This window comes from Corvus brachyrhynchos, unplaced genomic scaffold (genome assembly GCF_000691975.1).
Source record: "Corvus brachyrhynchos isolate BGI_N302 unplaced genomic scaffold, ASM69197v1 scaffold23, whole genome shotgun sequence".
Taxonomy (NCBI): domain Eukaryota; kingdom Metazoa; phylum Chordata; class Aves; order Passeriformes; family Corvidae; genus Corvus; species Corvus brachyrhynchos.
Genome location: NW_008238983.1, coordinates 12,119,278 through 12,137,884, shown reverse-complemented (window position 1 = coordinate 12,137,884; position 18,607 = coordinate 12,119,278). Strand labels below are relative to the sequence as shown.

At 36.8% G+C, this 18,607-nt stretch overlaps 1 protein-coding gene across 1 annotated transcript in view; it reads right to left on the bottom strand.

Annotated features, from left to right (window-relative positions):
- ABCA13 (ATP binding cassette subfamily A member 13) overlaps positions 1-18,607 on the bottom strand; it is a 175,725-nt gene that overhangs the window by 47,789 nt on the left and 109,329 nt on the right. The window contains exons 43-45 of the mRNA XM_017738711.1: positions 13,420-13,528; positions 2,736-2,790; positions 1,945-2,122 (exon numbers count right to left, since the gene is read on the bottom strand). Coding sequence (XP_017594200.1) covers positions 1,945-2,122; positions 2,736-2,790; positions 13,420-13,528 — 342 coding nt within the window. The remainder of the gene's footprint in view (positions 1-1,944; positions 2,123-2,735; positions 2,791-13,419; positions 13,529-18,607) is intronic.

The window sequence follows — 18,607 nt, the reverse complement described above, 5'->3', positions numbered from 1 at the left end:
GCGGTTCTGCTTGCAAATAGCAAATGTCAGGACGTGAAAATCTGTGCTTAGCTCCATTTTCAGTGTCTGCCTGCTCTGTGCACTGAACCTGAGCTCATTAGGGCACTGACTGCCTCCATTTATACTTATGTAATATTTAGCTTTATCCTAATATAACTGAGATTCTGAGATACAACTGCAATAGAGGCAACAAATCAAGGTCTATATAAATATTCAGTGTAGAACAACATACTAGTAAAATTAGACTTTCATAACGAAGTACAATGAAAATCTGTTCCAAGTTAAACCAGAGGCCATCACCTCTTTGCTACTGGGAAAACATTTTTTTGTTTTTAATAGAAGGGCAATGGAGTAAAATGTAGATGGATTCAATATTCTCATCTTATTCACAGAGTACCTTTTCTTTGCCATACACAAATATCATAACATACCACCCACAGATTTATGTTTCAGTTATCCTGAAGCTGTTAAAAACATTGTAGAGAAGTCACAAAGCATTTGAGTCCCAGTATGTTTCAACAATCTGGGGCTTCTGTCTAGAAATAAATAAATAACTTTAAAATCAAATCCTATTGGAAGTCTTACCCTGAAATCATGGTGTATTACAGAAGTCATGCATGTACAACAAAACAATTTTAATTTTGCCCCTCTAGTGACACAAGCTTAATCTGAACAAAATTTCTCTATTTCTCTAAATTTTCTTAGCACTTACACTTTTTCCATTTGTTGAACATAGTAATGAATATCATTCATGCCTATAAATACAGCAAGAATAGCCTGATCCTCATGAGAGCAATTTCATAAATCAAATACTTCTGCAGGCCTAGTAAAGATTCTGCTACCAGTAATACAGGACACAGCCTATACTACTTAAAATACGTAAAAAATTTGACAGTTCATATATTCACATGTTCAGTGTCCCTAAATGATCTGCAGCACAATTAGCATTTAAAGCAGTGTCTGTTCTTTCCCAGATCGTAATTGATCATGCAGCACTGTGTTGAATTTGTGAGAATATTTTGAGAGATTGGCAGAAAATAATGAGGAGTTGACTTTGCTCACAAGGAGAAACCGAATGATGAAGGACTGAGTTTTTAACCAAGCCTTCTTATCTGAAGCAGCAGCAAAAAGAAATACAAAGATTGACTGGCCAAGTAAATAACTTTTGGAAAAATGTGCTCTTACTTCAAGATTGCTCAAGTGTGAAAATTCTGATTTCAAGTATGGATGGGTGAAGATCTAATGTTTTAGAATTAGAATAGTCTAAACAAAAACAGTATTCCAAAAATTTCTGTTCCTGACCAGGATGTCATAGAATCCAACCTAAAGGTTGGAAAGGACTTTAAGAACATCAGGTCCAACCATTAATCCAGCACTGCCAAGTCCACCACTAAACCATGTCCCTCAGTGCCATATCTATATGTCTTTTAAATACCTCCAGGGATGGTGACGCCACCACTTCCTTAAGATGTCAGTTCCAGTACTCACCACAAATAAAAGGTACCGATTATAAATATCTCATATTATCCACAACAACAGATAACATAATTATCCCTTAAAGTATCTGACTAGTACTTTCAGTTTTCTCCACTAACTTGAAAGGTTTTGTCAGTGCATGGCAAAATTCAAAGCATGGAAATTCCTCCTATGAGTGGAACATTCTTTCTGTCTAGGCTGATTAGCCAACTTCCTTTTAACTGTAAAATAGTATACATAGCTAAAGGTAGCAAATAATTTGCAATTCAGCTTTGGGAAGCAAGGAACACAATCCCCACCCTGTATTAAATTAGGAATGGTGACTTAATGTTTGTTAGCATGTCAGCCAACAGCTGTCACTGCGCAATTCAAATCTTTTTCATGTATCTTGTGATCATATCTCCTTTTGCTCATTTATGACAAACTAGCCTAAAATTTACACCTTATTCTGCCCCACATAATACATACCATATCACAGCAGAAGTTAGCAAGCCAGTAAGTTTTGTAACCCAGGCCTGTGATGTGTTGCAAGCGTTTTGTCCCAGATACTCTGTCTTTCACTATGGCACTTCCAATGGATGCAGTAAGGATAGAGAAACCCAGCATGATACACAGCGCTACCCCACACTGACGAACATTCTCCATTCTGGGGTAAAAAGCAAAAGAGTGTCATGAAAACACAATGGGGAAAAACCCCTCAAATGCTAGCATTTTTTAAGCCAACTTCTTACAAAAACACTTGACACTAGGACCTTAATCCTGATTGCAAGCACATAGAATCACAGAATGGTTTGGGTTGTAAGGAACCTTAAAGATCATCTAGTTCCAAGACCCTACAGTGAGCAGGGACACAATATCTCTACACTGTCAACATCTAATTAAAGAACAGGAACAAGATGCATTAAGTTACAAAACTATAGGCGAGTTAGAGAGCACAGCATGTGTCTGAGCTGCAAAGTGAAGCTTGTGCAAATATTTCCCCTTTACAGAAAACTAAAATTTAAACACTTGACAATTATTTGAAGCAGTTACCCTGTTTAAAACTGTTATGACACAATCAGCATAAATTCAGTATTTTTCTTTACAAAATACTGCAACCATTTTTGGCATAAACAGTGGACTTGACAGACAGTCCACACTAAAAAATGCTTCACTCAATAGAACTGAATTGTGTCTATCAATTCACCGCATCTAATCCATATATTCTTATTTAATTGATAGTTTCAATTGTCTGCTGTTAATTTTAAGAGTTTGCTCACATTTTGTCCTCATCCAACAAGGCTCCTCCATATGGTTGGCTGTAGAGTGTTATCCCTGTGAAAAGAAAAATAAATCTTATTTAGAAAGAAATATTAAATCTTATTACGGACTTCAAGTCCTAGAGTACACTGTTAACACTTGTTACACATATGAATAAAAAGGCTAAATACGTAGTAATCAACAGAAAGAGATCAGCCACCAAGCTGCAAAGCTAAACACTGTCTCCCATGGAGTGATTTCCAGAGTTTGAAACCACTAAAAACTAATGAATAAACATAAGTAGTAGTTGTTTTTCTGCATTCTGAAGTTCAGAAATTGGTTCAACAATGCTATATATTGCTGTGGAATTTCCATCACAGAAGATACCAAATACAAAACCTAAAGTAGAATTTGTTCATACACCTAATCTTCTGGGGTAAGGTATATGGTTACTGCAGCTTATACACTTGGTTTAGATTTTAGATTAGATCTTTCAGCAATTTTTTAGATTACTGACATTTTGCTGAGAAAAACTGTTTAGCTAAATTAGACAAAAGAAAAAAAAGTCACACCTTTGATTGAAACTGTAGAGCTTTAAGTTAGAAACATGCCCAGTTTGGGAGACCAAGAAAAATCCTGAGGAGGCAACGCATTCTTAGGCTTATTTTGGTTCTTGATGCAAGCAACATTTAGCAATCTAGCAAAATTAACTTTGGAATTGGAAGGCAGTTTGTGAACAAAAACTGTGTCTTTTTGCTTTTTTTCTTTTCAAGCAAAAGAAGAAAAATTGGGGGGGTAGGGGGTGAAGGTGCAAAACATTGTCACTGCAAAAGGTGCTGTTCCACTGGACTTGATGCTGTTCATGACTTATCTCTGCAGGTGTGCCTGACAGATGTGCCAGCTGTGCTGGTTTTGTGCTGGATGGAATTAATTTTCTTCACAGTAGCTGGTATGAGGGTAGGTTTTGGATTTGTACTGGAAACAGTGTTGATAACACAGGGATATTTTAGCTATTGCTGAGCAGCACCTAGAGTCAAGATGTTTTCTGCTCCTCACCCACTCCACCAGTGAGGAGGATGGCAGGGAATGCGGGGGGCACAGGGAGTTGGGACGGGTCACAGTGGGACAGCTGACCCTGACTGACCAAAGGGACATTCCATACCATAAGGCATCATGCTCAGCATGTAAAATGGGGGAAAAATGAAAAATGGGAGGGATATTTGGAGTGATGACATTTGTCTTCCTAAGCCAGTGTTAGGCATGATGGGGCCCCACTCTCCTGGGAATGGCTGAACCTCTGCCTGCCCACAGGAAAGGGTGAATGAATTCCTTGCTTTGCTTTGCTTTGTTTTGCTTTGCTTTGCTTGCATGTGTGGGTTTTGTTTTTACCTATTAAATTTTATCTCAACCCATGAGTTTTATCACTTCCAGTATTGTCTCTCACATGTGTCAGAGACTGAAAATAGCTCATGCCTCAAACATTGATATAAAGTTTTGCTCATTATAAAGAAGCTACAACCGAAGAAGCTTCCCTGAAGAGTGCGACTTTGCACTGAAAGTCATAAAGGGAAATGCATTGTTCAATCACCTCAGGCTGAAGGAAGGGTTTGCATCCACAAAAGGCCAAAGCCACCAGCTGCAACTATCCCTGGCTGAGTTTGGGGTGAGGGGAGAGCACAGCTCACAGAAGCCAGGTTTACACAGACTCCCCCCAGCCAAGGGGGGAGGAGGAGGTTTTGGGTGCCCACCGGGACGGCACGTGGTGCAACAGACCCAGAGTCTGCCGTGAGAGACTGACCCCACCCCAGGGGGACATGGCTGGACATGCCCACCCAGCCTGAGCATGTACACCCATGGGACTCTGTGCCTTCTGGGGGACCTTCACCCCCGAGAGAGCAGCTGGAGAGGATCAACGAACATCGCTGGGATCCACGGAGTGGTGATATTTTCCTTATTCTGACCCTGTCACTCTTTCTGTCCCCCCCACCTATTTTCTACTTCTTTCTCTCTCTCTCTCTCTCTCTCTCTCTCTCTCATATTTACCATCAAATAAAACCCTTACTACTATCAGTGGTGTATGGTCTCGTTTGCACCTTAATTCGGGCAGAGGCATTTCTAAGAACCTTAAAACTGGATCATAACTACATGCTACTGGGGGAGAGCTGAGTGAGTGGGCCTTAAGTAAAACCACAATATCAGCACTATTTGATTAGTGTCTAAATAAATCTATGCTGTTCCAAATTAAAACAGAGAAATAAACTTCATCCTAACAGCAATTATAATTTTTCCAGTATATTTGGTAAAGATATAAATTATTGGCAGCCTTAGCTTGACTCTCTGGGGCACCACTTAATTGAACACAGTCATATTTTGTTAGAGTCCAGCTGTATAAAGACAAAAAATATCTTCATTCTAGTAACAGGTGCAATTTGACTAAGCACACATTTATTTTGCCCCTTTAATTTTTCATTACTCATCTTCAAGCCAAAGTAATCTAAACATCACTAAGTCACTGCATGGGAAAAAGCTGAAAAACAGGATGATGATTAACTCACACATAAAACTAGTGCAAGGTAAAAATTTTTCAAATAACAGCTAAACGCAGTACACTGAAGCCCAATGGTAGTTAGAAAAACAAAAAATGGTTCAAGCCAATAAGGTTTTGATGTATCACTAGCTGATACTTCTGCTGTATGTAGAAGTCTTTCATGCCATGTGCCTTCAGGGGCTGTTTAAATTTTTCCTTTGTTTTTCTTTTAAAGCATTAATTTTTTAAACAATTACAGCTATTTGTTCTGAAGCAAAACTGGCATATCAAAGAAAATTATTTTTTCCCACTGGAACCACTGAATTTCCATTTATGTAAAGGAGTAGTAGCATGACAGAAAAAAGTTTAGTTTAGTTCCCAGAAAGTTTTTCTAGGCTTTTCTAATGCTTGAATAAAAGTGGGCATATTAGAAGAAGTAATCATACAATATGCAGCATTGGAATGGATCCACCAGGACCATCAGATCCAAATCCTGACCTTACACAGGACACCCCAAGAGTCACACCATGTGCCTGAGAACATTGCCCAAACACTTCTTGAACTCTGTCAGGCTTGGTGCTGTGACCACTTTCCTGGGGAGCCTGTTCTAATGCCCACGCACCCTCTGGATGGAAAACCTTTTCCATTAGGATATCCAACCTAAACCTCCCCTGACTCAACTTCAGGCAATTTCCTTAAGTCCTGTCACTGGTCACAAGAGGGAAGGGATCGGTACCTGCCCCTCCACTTCCCCTCATGAGGATGCTGAAGACTGCAATGAGGTCTCCCTTCAATTTCCTCTTCTCCAGGCTGAGCAAACCAAGTGAACTCATCTGCTTCTCATACAGCTTCCCCTCCGAACCCTTCACCATCCTCATGGCCTTCCTTTGGATGCTCTCTAATAGATTCATGTCTTTTTTATATAGTGGCACCCAAAACTGCATACTACGTTTAAGGTGAGGCCGCTCCAGTGCAAAGCAGAGCAGGACAATTCCCTCCCTTGCCCAGAGGCAACATCTCAGGGGGAAACTAACAAAACTTTCAGATTACTGCATTGATGTTAAACAGACATCTACAGCAGCTGACTTGCATTCCATACACAGAAGTGCAGTGCTGTAACTCTCTAGTACATGATAGAGAAATTGGGAAAGAGAGATAATTGCAGGGGAAAATAAAACCCCGTGACATTAAATAGCATAATGCTCCTTGCAGTTTGTATCATACAATACTAATCAAAAAGCAAATTACACTCAATTAATCTCCTTCTATCAAAGAGTCACAAAAACTAATCACACTTCTTAAAAGTAGCAACTATTTTTGACAGTCAATTTTCATTTAAACCATGCAGATGAAACAAAGGATTACATTTTTTTTCATTTTGCACTCACAACTGAAATTAAATTTCACAAGGTTGTGGATTAAAAGTAAGAAAAGTATGACTGTGCTAAACTAAGTTCAGTTGTGTTTAGAATTCAAAATTCTATCACTGCATTAAATATAATAGTTGCTTTTAATTCAATATTTTAAGTTTCTTCAATTAGTCTGGATCATGACAATATCTGAATTTGCTACTTTTTCAGTAAAATGACCTCTTCTCTCCACCCCATTATCAAAAAATAGATGACTAACTTATATAAAGCCAATAAACTAGCTTGCAATCCACAGAGGAAAAAAATGCCCTTGAACTCAAGAAATAAGTTGTAAACTGTCTTCCAATACCAGAAAAAACCAACAGAATTAATAATATTTGATATTATATAGTTTTTATTTAAAAAACCACTCCATGTACTTTTATAACCTATCCCTTCCTACATTTCTTCTAACCTCCTAGACCATCTTTTTTTACACGTCTCTGTCCCAATAGAGCCGTTAACATGATGTAAAATGTATTTATTGATACTTTCTTGCCTTTATATGCCTTTATACTATGTAAAGCTGCTATAATGAGGCTCATTAAGTTGAAAACTATCTGCCATCTTCGAGGACTTAAAAACTATAAATGACAGATAAACTAAGAAGTTCTAAATTACAAAGCTCCTATTAAACAGATGCTTCTGGTGTTTATGCAAGGATTTTTTAAGGACTGTATTTGCAAGTCTTGTGTGAACAGCCCTCAGGGCAAATTTTACCATATCAGTATTCACAAGGGAAAAGAAAGACAGGCAATAACACCAAATATGATATGATTTAGCACTAACTCTGTCTGCTCCTTTTCATAAATTTCTCCATATGAAAATTATTTCTTCCACATCTATAGGTTGCCATTATATTCTCCTGATTTAATCACAACAAAAAAATTTCTTTATTGTCCTAAAACATCCTTTGTCTATGTTCTCAACATGCAGTTGGTCACATTATTTTTACAGTGATCACTTAGGCTTCTCTATGAGCACAGGTGAAAAATTGTAATAGACACCCATTCCAACCTTTCCAAAACCACGCAAAAGCAATTCAAGAACTGGAAAAACTGTGACCATGGAGAATCTTATACTTTAATGCTCTATTCAGAGAGAACGAGACCACAATGATGAAAGACTTTCTCAAACCTTTTAACCTTCTGCAATATAAAAATGAAGAGTTTCCAAAATGAGAGGCACTATTTCCCGTGTTTGAGCGGAGTGAAGAGGAGGGCATCTCAAAGAAAGGAACACCTCTGTATACATGCTAGTTGATACACGTATGCATGTATAGTTCTGAAAAGGAGTGGATGCAGATGTCAATCCCAACAGAGAGCACAAGCAGCCAGTTATTTCGGTAATGTATTTTCTTGGGTTTTTTTCAGCTATAGAACTTCTCTTTCTTTCTTTTCTCAGTTGTTTTGCTTACAGTTAACTACATTTTTTTGGTGTGTCTTTTTTTTCCTCATTTTTGTCTTTCATTAATTTAAAAGGCTCAGTTGTCATCTCTCGTATTGCTCAGTGAAAGACTTTGCTTTATACAGCTGAGAACAAGGGGATTTTTACCAGTCCTGCAAGCCAAAAAAAAAAAAGAGGGTGGAAGTAGTCAGAGTTTTACAGTTTAACTGTAAACTTCAGGAACAATTAGGGTCTGGGTGGGGGAGTGTATTTACATTGGACATGACACTGGGAGCCCCATGCTATATGCTTAATAGTAGAAGAGGCAGTAAACGATTCATTGTACCCTGCTCAGCTTCTCTGTGATTTCCCCTTGGTATTCTCCCTTCCAGGTGGAATATTCCTACTCCTTGCCTTACATAGTTCTTGATTAAATTAATTTTAAATTCTAATTTGTTAAAAAGGCATCCCTAACCTAGTGAAATAAATTCTTCATAAAATATTAGAAGGATTACAACATTTCCTACAATAAAATACTATACTTTTCCACTCTGGATAGGAAAGCTCACAGGAAAAAGGAAAGTGCATCCACATTAAATACATTTGATGTGAACATTCTGCATCCTGCCCTGTTGCCATTCAGAAGCTGCACAAGTCAGGACACCTTTCCCCATACCAACATCTTATTAACAGCCTGCAATCTGTACCTTCAAGGGAAAGTGCTCTAGATCTTCTATCACATCTAAACCAGCTGACATCTGTCAGAAAATAAAGGGACACAATATTTGTCATAACTTCAGAGAGTTGGATGTGTCCATCGTGTACACGATAAAGAACAGAAGATGCTGGTAGTCCAGTCCATCCCACCTGGGTGCAACTTTCTACATAAACAATTTCAAAATCTGTGTTTTTTCAGTAAAAATGAGGAAAGTGATATGAACCCAGAAGTAATTTTTCAGTGTCAATTGGAGAAATCTAGAGGAAAAAACCTTAAAGGTCTTCAAGCTTGTATGCCATCACCATAGGTAGTCAGAGCTGTCCTTAGGTATATATTGTGGTTCTGCACTGTATTTTGGGTGTGTCTGAACATGCCTTTTGGCACTTCTTTGTAAACTATCTCTTATGTTGAGTCATGAGTACATAGATCAATTTAGATCTGTGCTACTGATTCTAAATATCATGATTGTTGCAGACTTGAATGGAAGACCAATCTAGGGGTTTTTATTCCAGATATCTTATTTCAGATTAAATAAAATAGTATGTTTAAGAAAAATGGAGGTAGTATATATATATGACAATACTTCTATTTACATAAAATGAGACATTACTGTTAACTGAAAATTATGATTTATATTTTATGGAGAATTTCGCAGGCAGCACCATCATTAATGGTTTCTATTTTACTTTCCCAAACTAATTAGACATGGTTAAGTGGGTTTCACCTAAAGGCCATTTCACAATTTCCTTTGTAAAAAGGTTTAAAGTTATAATTTACAAAGAATTCAGGAAACTATACAGCCACTTTCCACCAAAATTCAGCTGAAAATGACTCCCTTGATCCCTCCCGCTCTTTTGAAGAATTGAATATGAAATAATAGAGGATGATACATGAAAGGTTACGAGTCCTAGTATGAAATATTTTTTTAAAAAATCAATTACTTCAATAGGAATCCTAAGGTGGGGCAGCTTCATCGAAAAGCCCTTTCTATATTGAGACATTTCTGTTCTTTGAATAATGATGCAAGAACTTTTTTTGACCACTTTACTTTACAGACATCATTGTAGATGATAACCACTCCTTTTTTCTTTATATAGCCTTACCCTAAGAGGGAGGTTATAGTCCTTCTGTACTCCAGCATGACAAACTCATTCTGACTCAGTGTTACACAATTACGTGTGAAAAGTAAGTTTTATTTGATCAAAATTTCTAACTTAAGCTTAAGCAAAAAGTATTGCCTTTTAGTTTTTTTATTCCTCTTACTTCATTATTCCATTTTTATTTGCTCACAATTACATTACTTAAATGTAGGAATGCAGCATTTCAGAAAGAGATTAGAAAATGTCATTCATATAAGCTTGAATACCAGTCAGAGGTGAAGGGTTTTGACAAAACTTTCTTGCCTCCTCTCTTGAAGAGTCTTACACCTTTTTTTTTCTTTATTAACATGTTTATTTTCATTATCTGCCACTGAATTTATAATCCACTAGGAAACAATGTATTTAGTTTCCTCCACAGTAAGACAGAGGAGTTTTTCCCGCAACAGAATCACAGACTTACATGATGATGAAGGTAGGGGTGGGTATCCACGACAAAGAAGATGAGATATTTTTATACAAGTATTACTGAACTGCTGTTCCAAAAGAGACAACTGATCCATTAGCTACAATAAACTGATATAAATCAATCGGGCCAATTTCAGTTACTCCATCTAGTTACATGTACCTCCAGCTGGGCACACACATTTTCCTCAACAATCATACCACTCTTTACATGAAAATTACAAGAAAAAACTTTGCAACTTTCCAAGCATCCTCACAGAGAAATTTAGAAATAATCCCATATTGTTAAGAGAGAGGGGTGAGGAGAAATCTCTCCACTTGCAGAGAAAGGATTTGAAGATCAGATTACACTATAGCAAAAAGGAAGGATTTTTTATTACTAAATAAATACAATTTCCTGCTCCCGAATGCTGAAAAGTCAGTAACTTGGACTGACAGAACAAAAAGCAGTAATCAAATTTTTTCAAAGTTTTTTTTTTTAACAGATACAAATCCCTATGAAGATAAACCAGTGCAAGTCAGCATATGTGCTCTTTACTCTTGGGTAAAATTTCTTCCTTCAAACTTTCCTACCAAATCATAAGTCTATATTCCCTGTATCCTCTTGACTGCAGAAAAGACTTCAGATAAAAGCAATTAGCCTCCTGCTCAGCTCCTTATTATCAAAACCTATCACAAACTTGGACCAGTGGTACTGATCTCTTATGAAAGTTACTGGATCTGTCCCTGTGGGCAAAGCAGGTAGAACTCGGCATGTGGTCAGTAATGACTCTTCCCTCCTCCAAAGATGTTGGGAGAACTCTAACTGGGTTCATGTTCAAGAAATACACACAGAATATAACCTCAAAGTGAAAGGATTTCTTAGCTTTTGTATGAGCACTGAAGTTGTTGTACTTGTTGACCTCGTTCAAGGGTGTTTGAATATCATAGTTGCTGCTATTGTGTTTATATCCATGGCAATGCTCTACTCTGCTGTAGTAAGTTTCTTCCTGTAAAGCAAGATTTTTTTTTTTTTTTTGTGTAAGAAGAAAAGCCTTTGTCCTTACAGCCCCTTTCAAAGGGCTAAATTAATTTTATGTCACTTAAAAGTAATACAGAAGCACTGGTTCTGTTGACAGGAAAAAGGTTGTTCTGTGAAATAACATGGCACTAATGCAAGGCAGAACTACAAAGCCATGTTTCTGCAAGATCTTAACAAGTTTCCTCACAGCAATTTCCAACAATATTCTAGAACTGACCTTGCATATAAACAGGGTTTGGAAGAAGAAAAAAAAATCAAAAATAATAGATTTCAGTGTTGGAGTAGAGTACATGATCTTCTGACTGCTGATTTACAGGACTGCATATAACAATTTGAATAACAAAAGCATATGAATAGTTCTTCTCTGTTAGAACAGTATCCTTAAATAAGAGAAAGTTAAAAGTCAAAGTGGCCCATATAGCACCAGAAAACTGTTGAGTTTTTTAGAAATAAAATATACATATGTATGTATTGGTCTCTACACAAAAAATACACAAATATACACGTGTACACACACACACACATACAAATGTGTGTACACAAACAAATACATACATACAGATAGATAGGTAGGTAACTTGACGTCTCTTCCCAAGGTTTTTGTGAAAGTTCCCACTGCATTGTGCCTCAAGAGCATGATCAGTCCATCTTAGATGCACTTCTCCAATAGATGAACACATAAATAAATTACTGTCTAGTTCTTAAGCTCTATTTCTGCAGACAGCTAACATATTCTGCCACAAGCTCATATAACGTACAGATGTCACTACAAGACTTCAAGTATTTCTTAAGCACTGTTTTACTTGCTGTGTTTCTGTGTCATGAAACATCAAAAAGTAAAACATTTCCAAAATCCTTGGGACAACTATCATTTTCTTTTACTCTAAGCAGGACAGCAAACCCTGATTCTCCACGACAGATATAAGTGTACACAAACATTGAAGCTCTAAAATGGGATATCTAATGATGCAGAAAAAAAGCTAGCATCAGTATGACTCATGAGGCACAAAGAAAGTTGATTAAAAATTGATATCTATTAAAAATTCTCATTAAAATACTGGATTTCATTTCATTCAAAGTTTCTGCATAAGCACACTACCTTTGATCCATTCTCATTCATTTAGAAAAATAAAAGCCCAGCCATTTTGAAAGCAACCCATTACTCTTTTTTTCTTTGACATTCCGGAAAGTTTTTTTAATGAATTTCTATTTTTAGATGTTCAGGATTCCTTCCCTATTTTCACTGATTTAGTCTTCTTGCTTCATTATAAAAACACTGAAAAACATTTTAGCATTACAGACAACCATCCTAACTTTACAAAAACACTCAAAAATTGGTCATAAACTCTTTTTAAAAAATTTCTCTAAACCAAATTCCTCTTTAGCAGAATCTTAAGAATGAAGGAAACTGGAATGAATAGAACTTAACCTGGACAATCACACTCGGATTTCAAACTAGAAAGTTCACCTGTGTTAACACCTGAGTCTTTGACTGCAGTTATTTTTTTAGAGGTTAGTTCATAAAATTTTTACTTTAACAAGTTTTTATAAAGTTTAGGGATATCTGAATCAGAGAATTCACATGTCAAATATATTAATTGCTCTTTTTTTATGTACAGTAATTATATATGATAGCCTTTCCTATTCCGTGAGTAACAGGATGCTATGAAACATCACATTGCAGTGTGAATTTACAGGCTAATCTGGATTTACCCAGGATATTTATGTAAGGAGATATAACAAAGTGCCAAAGAAGTTATAAATCCATATTTGTTGTGCCTTAGTCATTCTATTTAAGCAAGCCCTAACAGTAGTTTCACAGGGACTAACATCCCAAACCAATTTACCCTTATTCCACAGGAATGTGTTTGTGAGGAACTCATATGGCATGGTGAGCTTTAAATTCAAATTTTACTTTACTTCATTCTTCACATAAACTTTCTGTGTCATTAAAATTTTCACTTTTTAATCCCCCCAAGAAATGAGACTCTGAAATCCTACTGTAAACTATCAAAAATTTTCATACTTAAAATTATTTTAATTTAAAAACTACTTTCCAAAATACAAAGAAAGACTATTACCATACTGTCTCCAATCCTCATTAGGAGGTAAATTCAGCCACAAAATGAAGTTATTGAGTTCATTTAAGTAGGATGGCAGAGAATGGAAACCTTTTTGGTTATACCACACCTGGAAGAAAGAATGGAAATTGTCAATCAAAAATTAGTTCAATCTGAATGCTGATGTGCAAACTTACATACCTTTAAGAATTGCATGAAGGATATCTAATTCTCCTACTATGACATCTATTTATAGAACAAAGTCAACCAGGCAGAACAGAATCAACTGATTTGCGTAGGTCTTTCAACAGCATGCAGCAGTTTTTTATTGTTGGATCTGTACACATATGTTTATTATTAAATTGAGATTCTCTGATTTAATGGAACACTGTGTCCCCCCTCCTTTACACACATCTGGTTGAACAAGTAGAGGAAGAACAATGTGAAAATAACACCTGCCAGTTTAATCAAAAATACAAAAAGATGAGCAAAACTAGTGTTAAAATTGGAAGAATCACTGAAATTCCAAAGAGACTTCTCTAAATAATATCTACATGAGATACATAGCAAAAAACATCTAGGAACAGAATATCCTAGAAAGAGAGGAAAAGAAAGAATCAAGAAGACACTGTTTACAAGGTATGAAACTATTCCATAGAAAAAGCTGTCTCCACCATCAACAAGCATCAGTGGCTTGTTAGGCATGGAGGAAATTGATACAGAAAATTGATACATTACTGTTAATCATAGTGCCTTTGAACCTATGTTATCCATACTGGAAACTAGGTCAAATTATTAAGTATGTTTATTTTCAGTTTCAGTGACATTTAAAACCATCTGATTACTATCTGTTCCTCACATCATAAAACCCTTTCTTCTCCCTTTTATTTTAAACAGTTGAAAAACTCCTAACCTTTCCCTCTTTATATCAGCTCTTTGTAATCTGCGTTTTGTACGTCCTAGGTTGGGCAATTCTCACTGTCTGGATTCTGAATCATACTGCAAAGTGAACAGGATTTAATATAAATCTTTATTGCCTTAATACTCCTCTTCTAAGATTTCAGTTTTCTTAGATAATTTCTAAAATTACCATCTATACAGTTACATCTTGGAAACTTCCCTAAAGATTTTCTTATCATTGCTTTGATGCTGTTCTCTTTTACTCGCATATAATTCTGCCTTTTCTTTTTTTTTGTTTTTTTCTTATACTATCTAACTACAAGCCTTACTTGGATGCTAGTTCCAGAATTCAACTCTTTTTTCTGACACATTCTCCTTTATATTTCCCAGTGCAGGCTGCCTAAACTTCAGTTCTGTTTCCCTTTCTTAATAATTATTTTCTTCTGATTCTTTCTCCTGACCACCTACTTGTTTGGATCTCCACATTTTTGTGAGGTGGGGTTTACAGTGCTCTGACTCTCCTTTTAATTTTCCTCCCATCTATCCTAGATCATGATTCCAAGAACCACTCTGAGCTCCACTGTCATTTCTTCTCTGCCTCTCACCCTTGAATCTTCTTCGCAACAAGCTCTGTTAGTCATTATTAAAAAGATCAGCAGCTTTGATCTGCCATTGTTCTTGCCTGCATTACCTTTCACATTTTCTGCTCTTCTTTGTGTGGTATTCACAACTGCTTGAAATCTCAACAGCATCATCAATCATCAAGGTTGGAAGAGATCTGTAACATCATGAAATCCAACCACCAACACTACCATTAACTAACTCCTAGAACACTAAACCACATCACCCAACATCAAATCCAGATACTTCTTAAACATCTTCAGGGATGACTCCACCAGCTCCCTGGGGAAACTATTCCAGTGCCTGACCCCTCTAACAGTGGATTTTTTTTCTAATATCTAATCTGAATCTCACCTATTTCAGCTTAAGACCATTTCCTCTTGTCCTCTCACTGCAGGCACAGCAGCAGAAACCAGCCCCACCTCACTATAACCTACTTTCAGGGAGTTGTAGAGAGGAATGGGGTCCCCCTGAGCCTCCTGTTCTCAAGACTAAAACCAAGCTTTCTCAGCAATTCCTCATAAGAAATGTTCTCTAGACCCTTCACAAGCCCTGTTGCCCTTCTCTGGATATGCTTCAGCACCGCAATGTTATTTTTAAATGAGGGGCTCAGAACTGAACGCAGTACTTTAAGTACAACCTCACCAATGCTGAATACAGGCAGAAAATCACTGCCCTGGTCCTTCTGGCTATGCTACTCTTGATACAGGGCAAGATGTTATTACCTAGGCACACCTTGCCTCATATTCAGTCTCCAGTCAACCAGCACCCCCAGGTCCCTTTCTGCCGAAAAGCTCTCAAGCCACTCCTCCACCAGCCCGTAGCACTGCATGGGGCTGCTGGGACACAAGTGCCGGACATGGCATTTCACCTTATAGAACCTCATGCGGCTGTCCTCAGGCCAATGATTGAGCCTGTTCAAATCTCTCTGAAAAGCCTCCCTACCTTCAAGCAGATCAACACTCCCACACAGCTTAGGGTCATCTGAAAACTTACTGAGGGTGTGCTCAATCTCCAGATCCAGATCATCAACAAGGATGTTAAATAGAACCAGTCCCAAAATTGAGCCCTGGAGAACACTGCTAGTGACCAGGCACCAAGTGGATTTAACACCCCAGCTCTCTTGCCCAGCCATACATTCAGTTTTTTACCCATCAAATAGCCAGTCATCCAAGCCGCGAGAAACCAGTTTTTCAAGGAGGATGCTGTAGGAGACAGTGCCAAATATTTACTGAAGTCTAGATAGACAAAATCCACAGCCTTTCCCTTATCTGTTAAGCAGGTCACTTTGAAGGTCAGGTTGGTCAAGCAGGACCTGCCCTTTGTAAAACCATATTGGCTGGGCCTGATCCCCGGGATGTCTTCCACATGCCATGTAATGGCATTCAAGTGTCTCAAACTCTTATGTCCCCACATTTAAAGAAAAGAAAAAAAAAAAACAAGCCCCAAAGTCTTCCCCTCTTTGGAAAGTCATGAAATTCCTTTGTTCTTCTCCAGTTCAGTTCCCACAAACTATTAAACAATCTAGACCTCCCATTCATTAATCAACAAGAGCGGTCTTTAAAGAAATGTAGTGAAAGAGAACCTAAGATTCCTGAGGAAAACTGAAAATCTTTGCACTGCAGGATGTCCTGTGCAAATAGCAACCAGGGCAAAAAGACAAAAACAAGTGATCAAGGGTAACCTGTCTTTTTCACAGCCCCATGTGCCTATCTCCTCTTCTATATTTTTTTAAAGACTTTTGCAGAATAGAAAGTTATACATACATACATAACGAAACTCCACTGCAATTGTATTTGTTGTATTGAAGAAAAAAAAAAGGCAAAAAAACCCCAACAAAGCAAAATTCTGACAACACATCCTCATTTAATTCAGGCAGGGGAAAGGTCACAAATATTCAGAGAATACCTTTGAAATATAGTAATGCTACCAGTATTCAAATGAATATACAGAACCACAATAGAGCATTGTGTGTAACAATATATTTCAATATCCAACATGTTAATTGGAATTATCCTTCAAGCTGCATTATGTAACTGAATCAAACCACCAGGAAATAACCAAATTGAAGATGGATATTTAATTTATTATAATCTGGAAAAAGAAACATATAAGGTTGTTCACTTCAACAGAAGGTACATGTAAGGTCTTTTTTCTAAAGGCTTGTTTTTTATTCAAAATTGTTAGCAAAGGTAAAATATAAAAAAAGGAAATATATTAGCTCCAGCTGAAAAATCTTTCATATTTCTCTTGTGCCACACAGGTAATTATTTACAGAGGGCAGAAAAGAGCTAAAGAAAAGAAAAATATATACATCAATATAATTAATTTTTCTTTTTCATCCTATCCATAGTTAGGAAAATTCTTTTCCAAGGAAAAATACAACCCCTCACCACATCAGATAGAAGTTCTGTGAAGATGTGTTTTACATTATTATATAATCTTTTACTTGCCATCAATATTCCAAAATAAAGCTAGACTGACATTTCAACTAACATATGGCCTATCAAGAAAAAAGGGTGAGAAGGAGCAGAGAAGTCCCTAAGCATTGCTGGACCAGATTCATGATTGATATTAGACTGGAAAGATGTAAATTTTTTTCCCCGGACACTTATACAGTTACTGTACTGTAAAGCTTCAAGTCCCAACCTTTGGGATTGGAAAAATTTACTCTTCCAAATGACATGTGAACAGTACAGTTTGCCTTTCAGCAGTATTTAAAATTACCACATGTTCTTCCTATATTTCATTATGCTACAAAAAACAGCAACAGTGAAACTATTATGGAACAATTTTTTGACCATATTATCAGACGAAGCCAAAGAATATACAGCCATGAAAATAGAAAAAATTTGAGAAGTTGTGCTTTTGTTACATGGCACTGATCATCAATGAATGCCAATAATCAATGGTTTTAATCAGCCACATTTGTCATGTGGTAGATATATTCTCTCTCTTGTGTGTACATATACACATTCTTGGTGTGCATGCATATACCACTTATGCAGTATATACAGCACAGTATGATTAGGTACAGTAAAATAGGTACTAAATAAACATTTTTAATTTGAACAAGAAAATTGTTGGCTTTTTGAGTACAGGAGAAGAATGTATAAAGATTCAGAAATTTTCTAAAATGATGTTATTCAATTTTTTATCTTGAAGTTCAAATGCTTTCCTCCCTCCAAAAGACCAACCTCCATATCTGGTAGTAGAAATTAAAGTAAAAAAGAGTGATCTGCCTTAAGCTTGCAGTTTGCTTGCAAGGGTAAAGTTGAGATAGCTACACTAATGCTTTCTTTTCCAGCTGAAAGTAAAACTTCAGCCCTCACAAACTCCTTCCTTGTTAAAAAGGAGGGGGCCAATGTAGTTTCTAATCAGGTTAATATTAATGGCTCAGAAATTTTCTAAAATGAAGTGAGTCATACGGTAATTCTCTTCAAATGCAAATTTCTCATTTTCTTTCATACCAGGCTATGTAAAGGGTATATTCACTGTCTCACGAACAAACCTGAAAGGTCAAAGTAAAAATCTGGTCATTAGTTACTGAAAGGTTAATGCAATAACTTGACATTGCATCACTTGAAAGACACTTCCAGGAGATACTTTAGATAACACAGTGCCCTTTATAAATTTACTCTACTATTTGCTTTGGGTCAGAAAGCTTACTTACTAAGAGTATAACTAT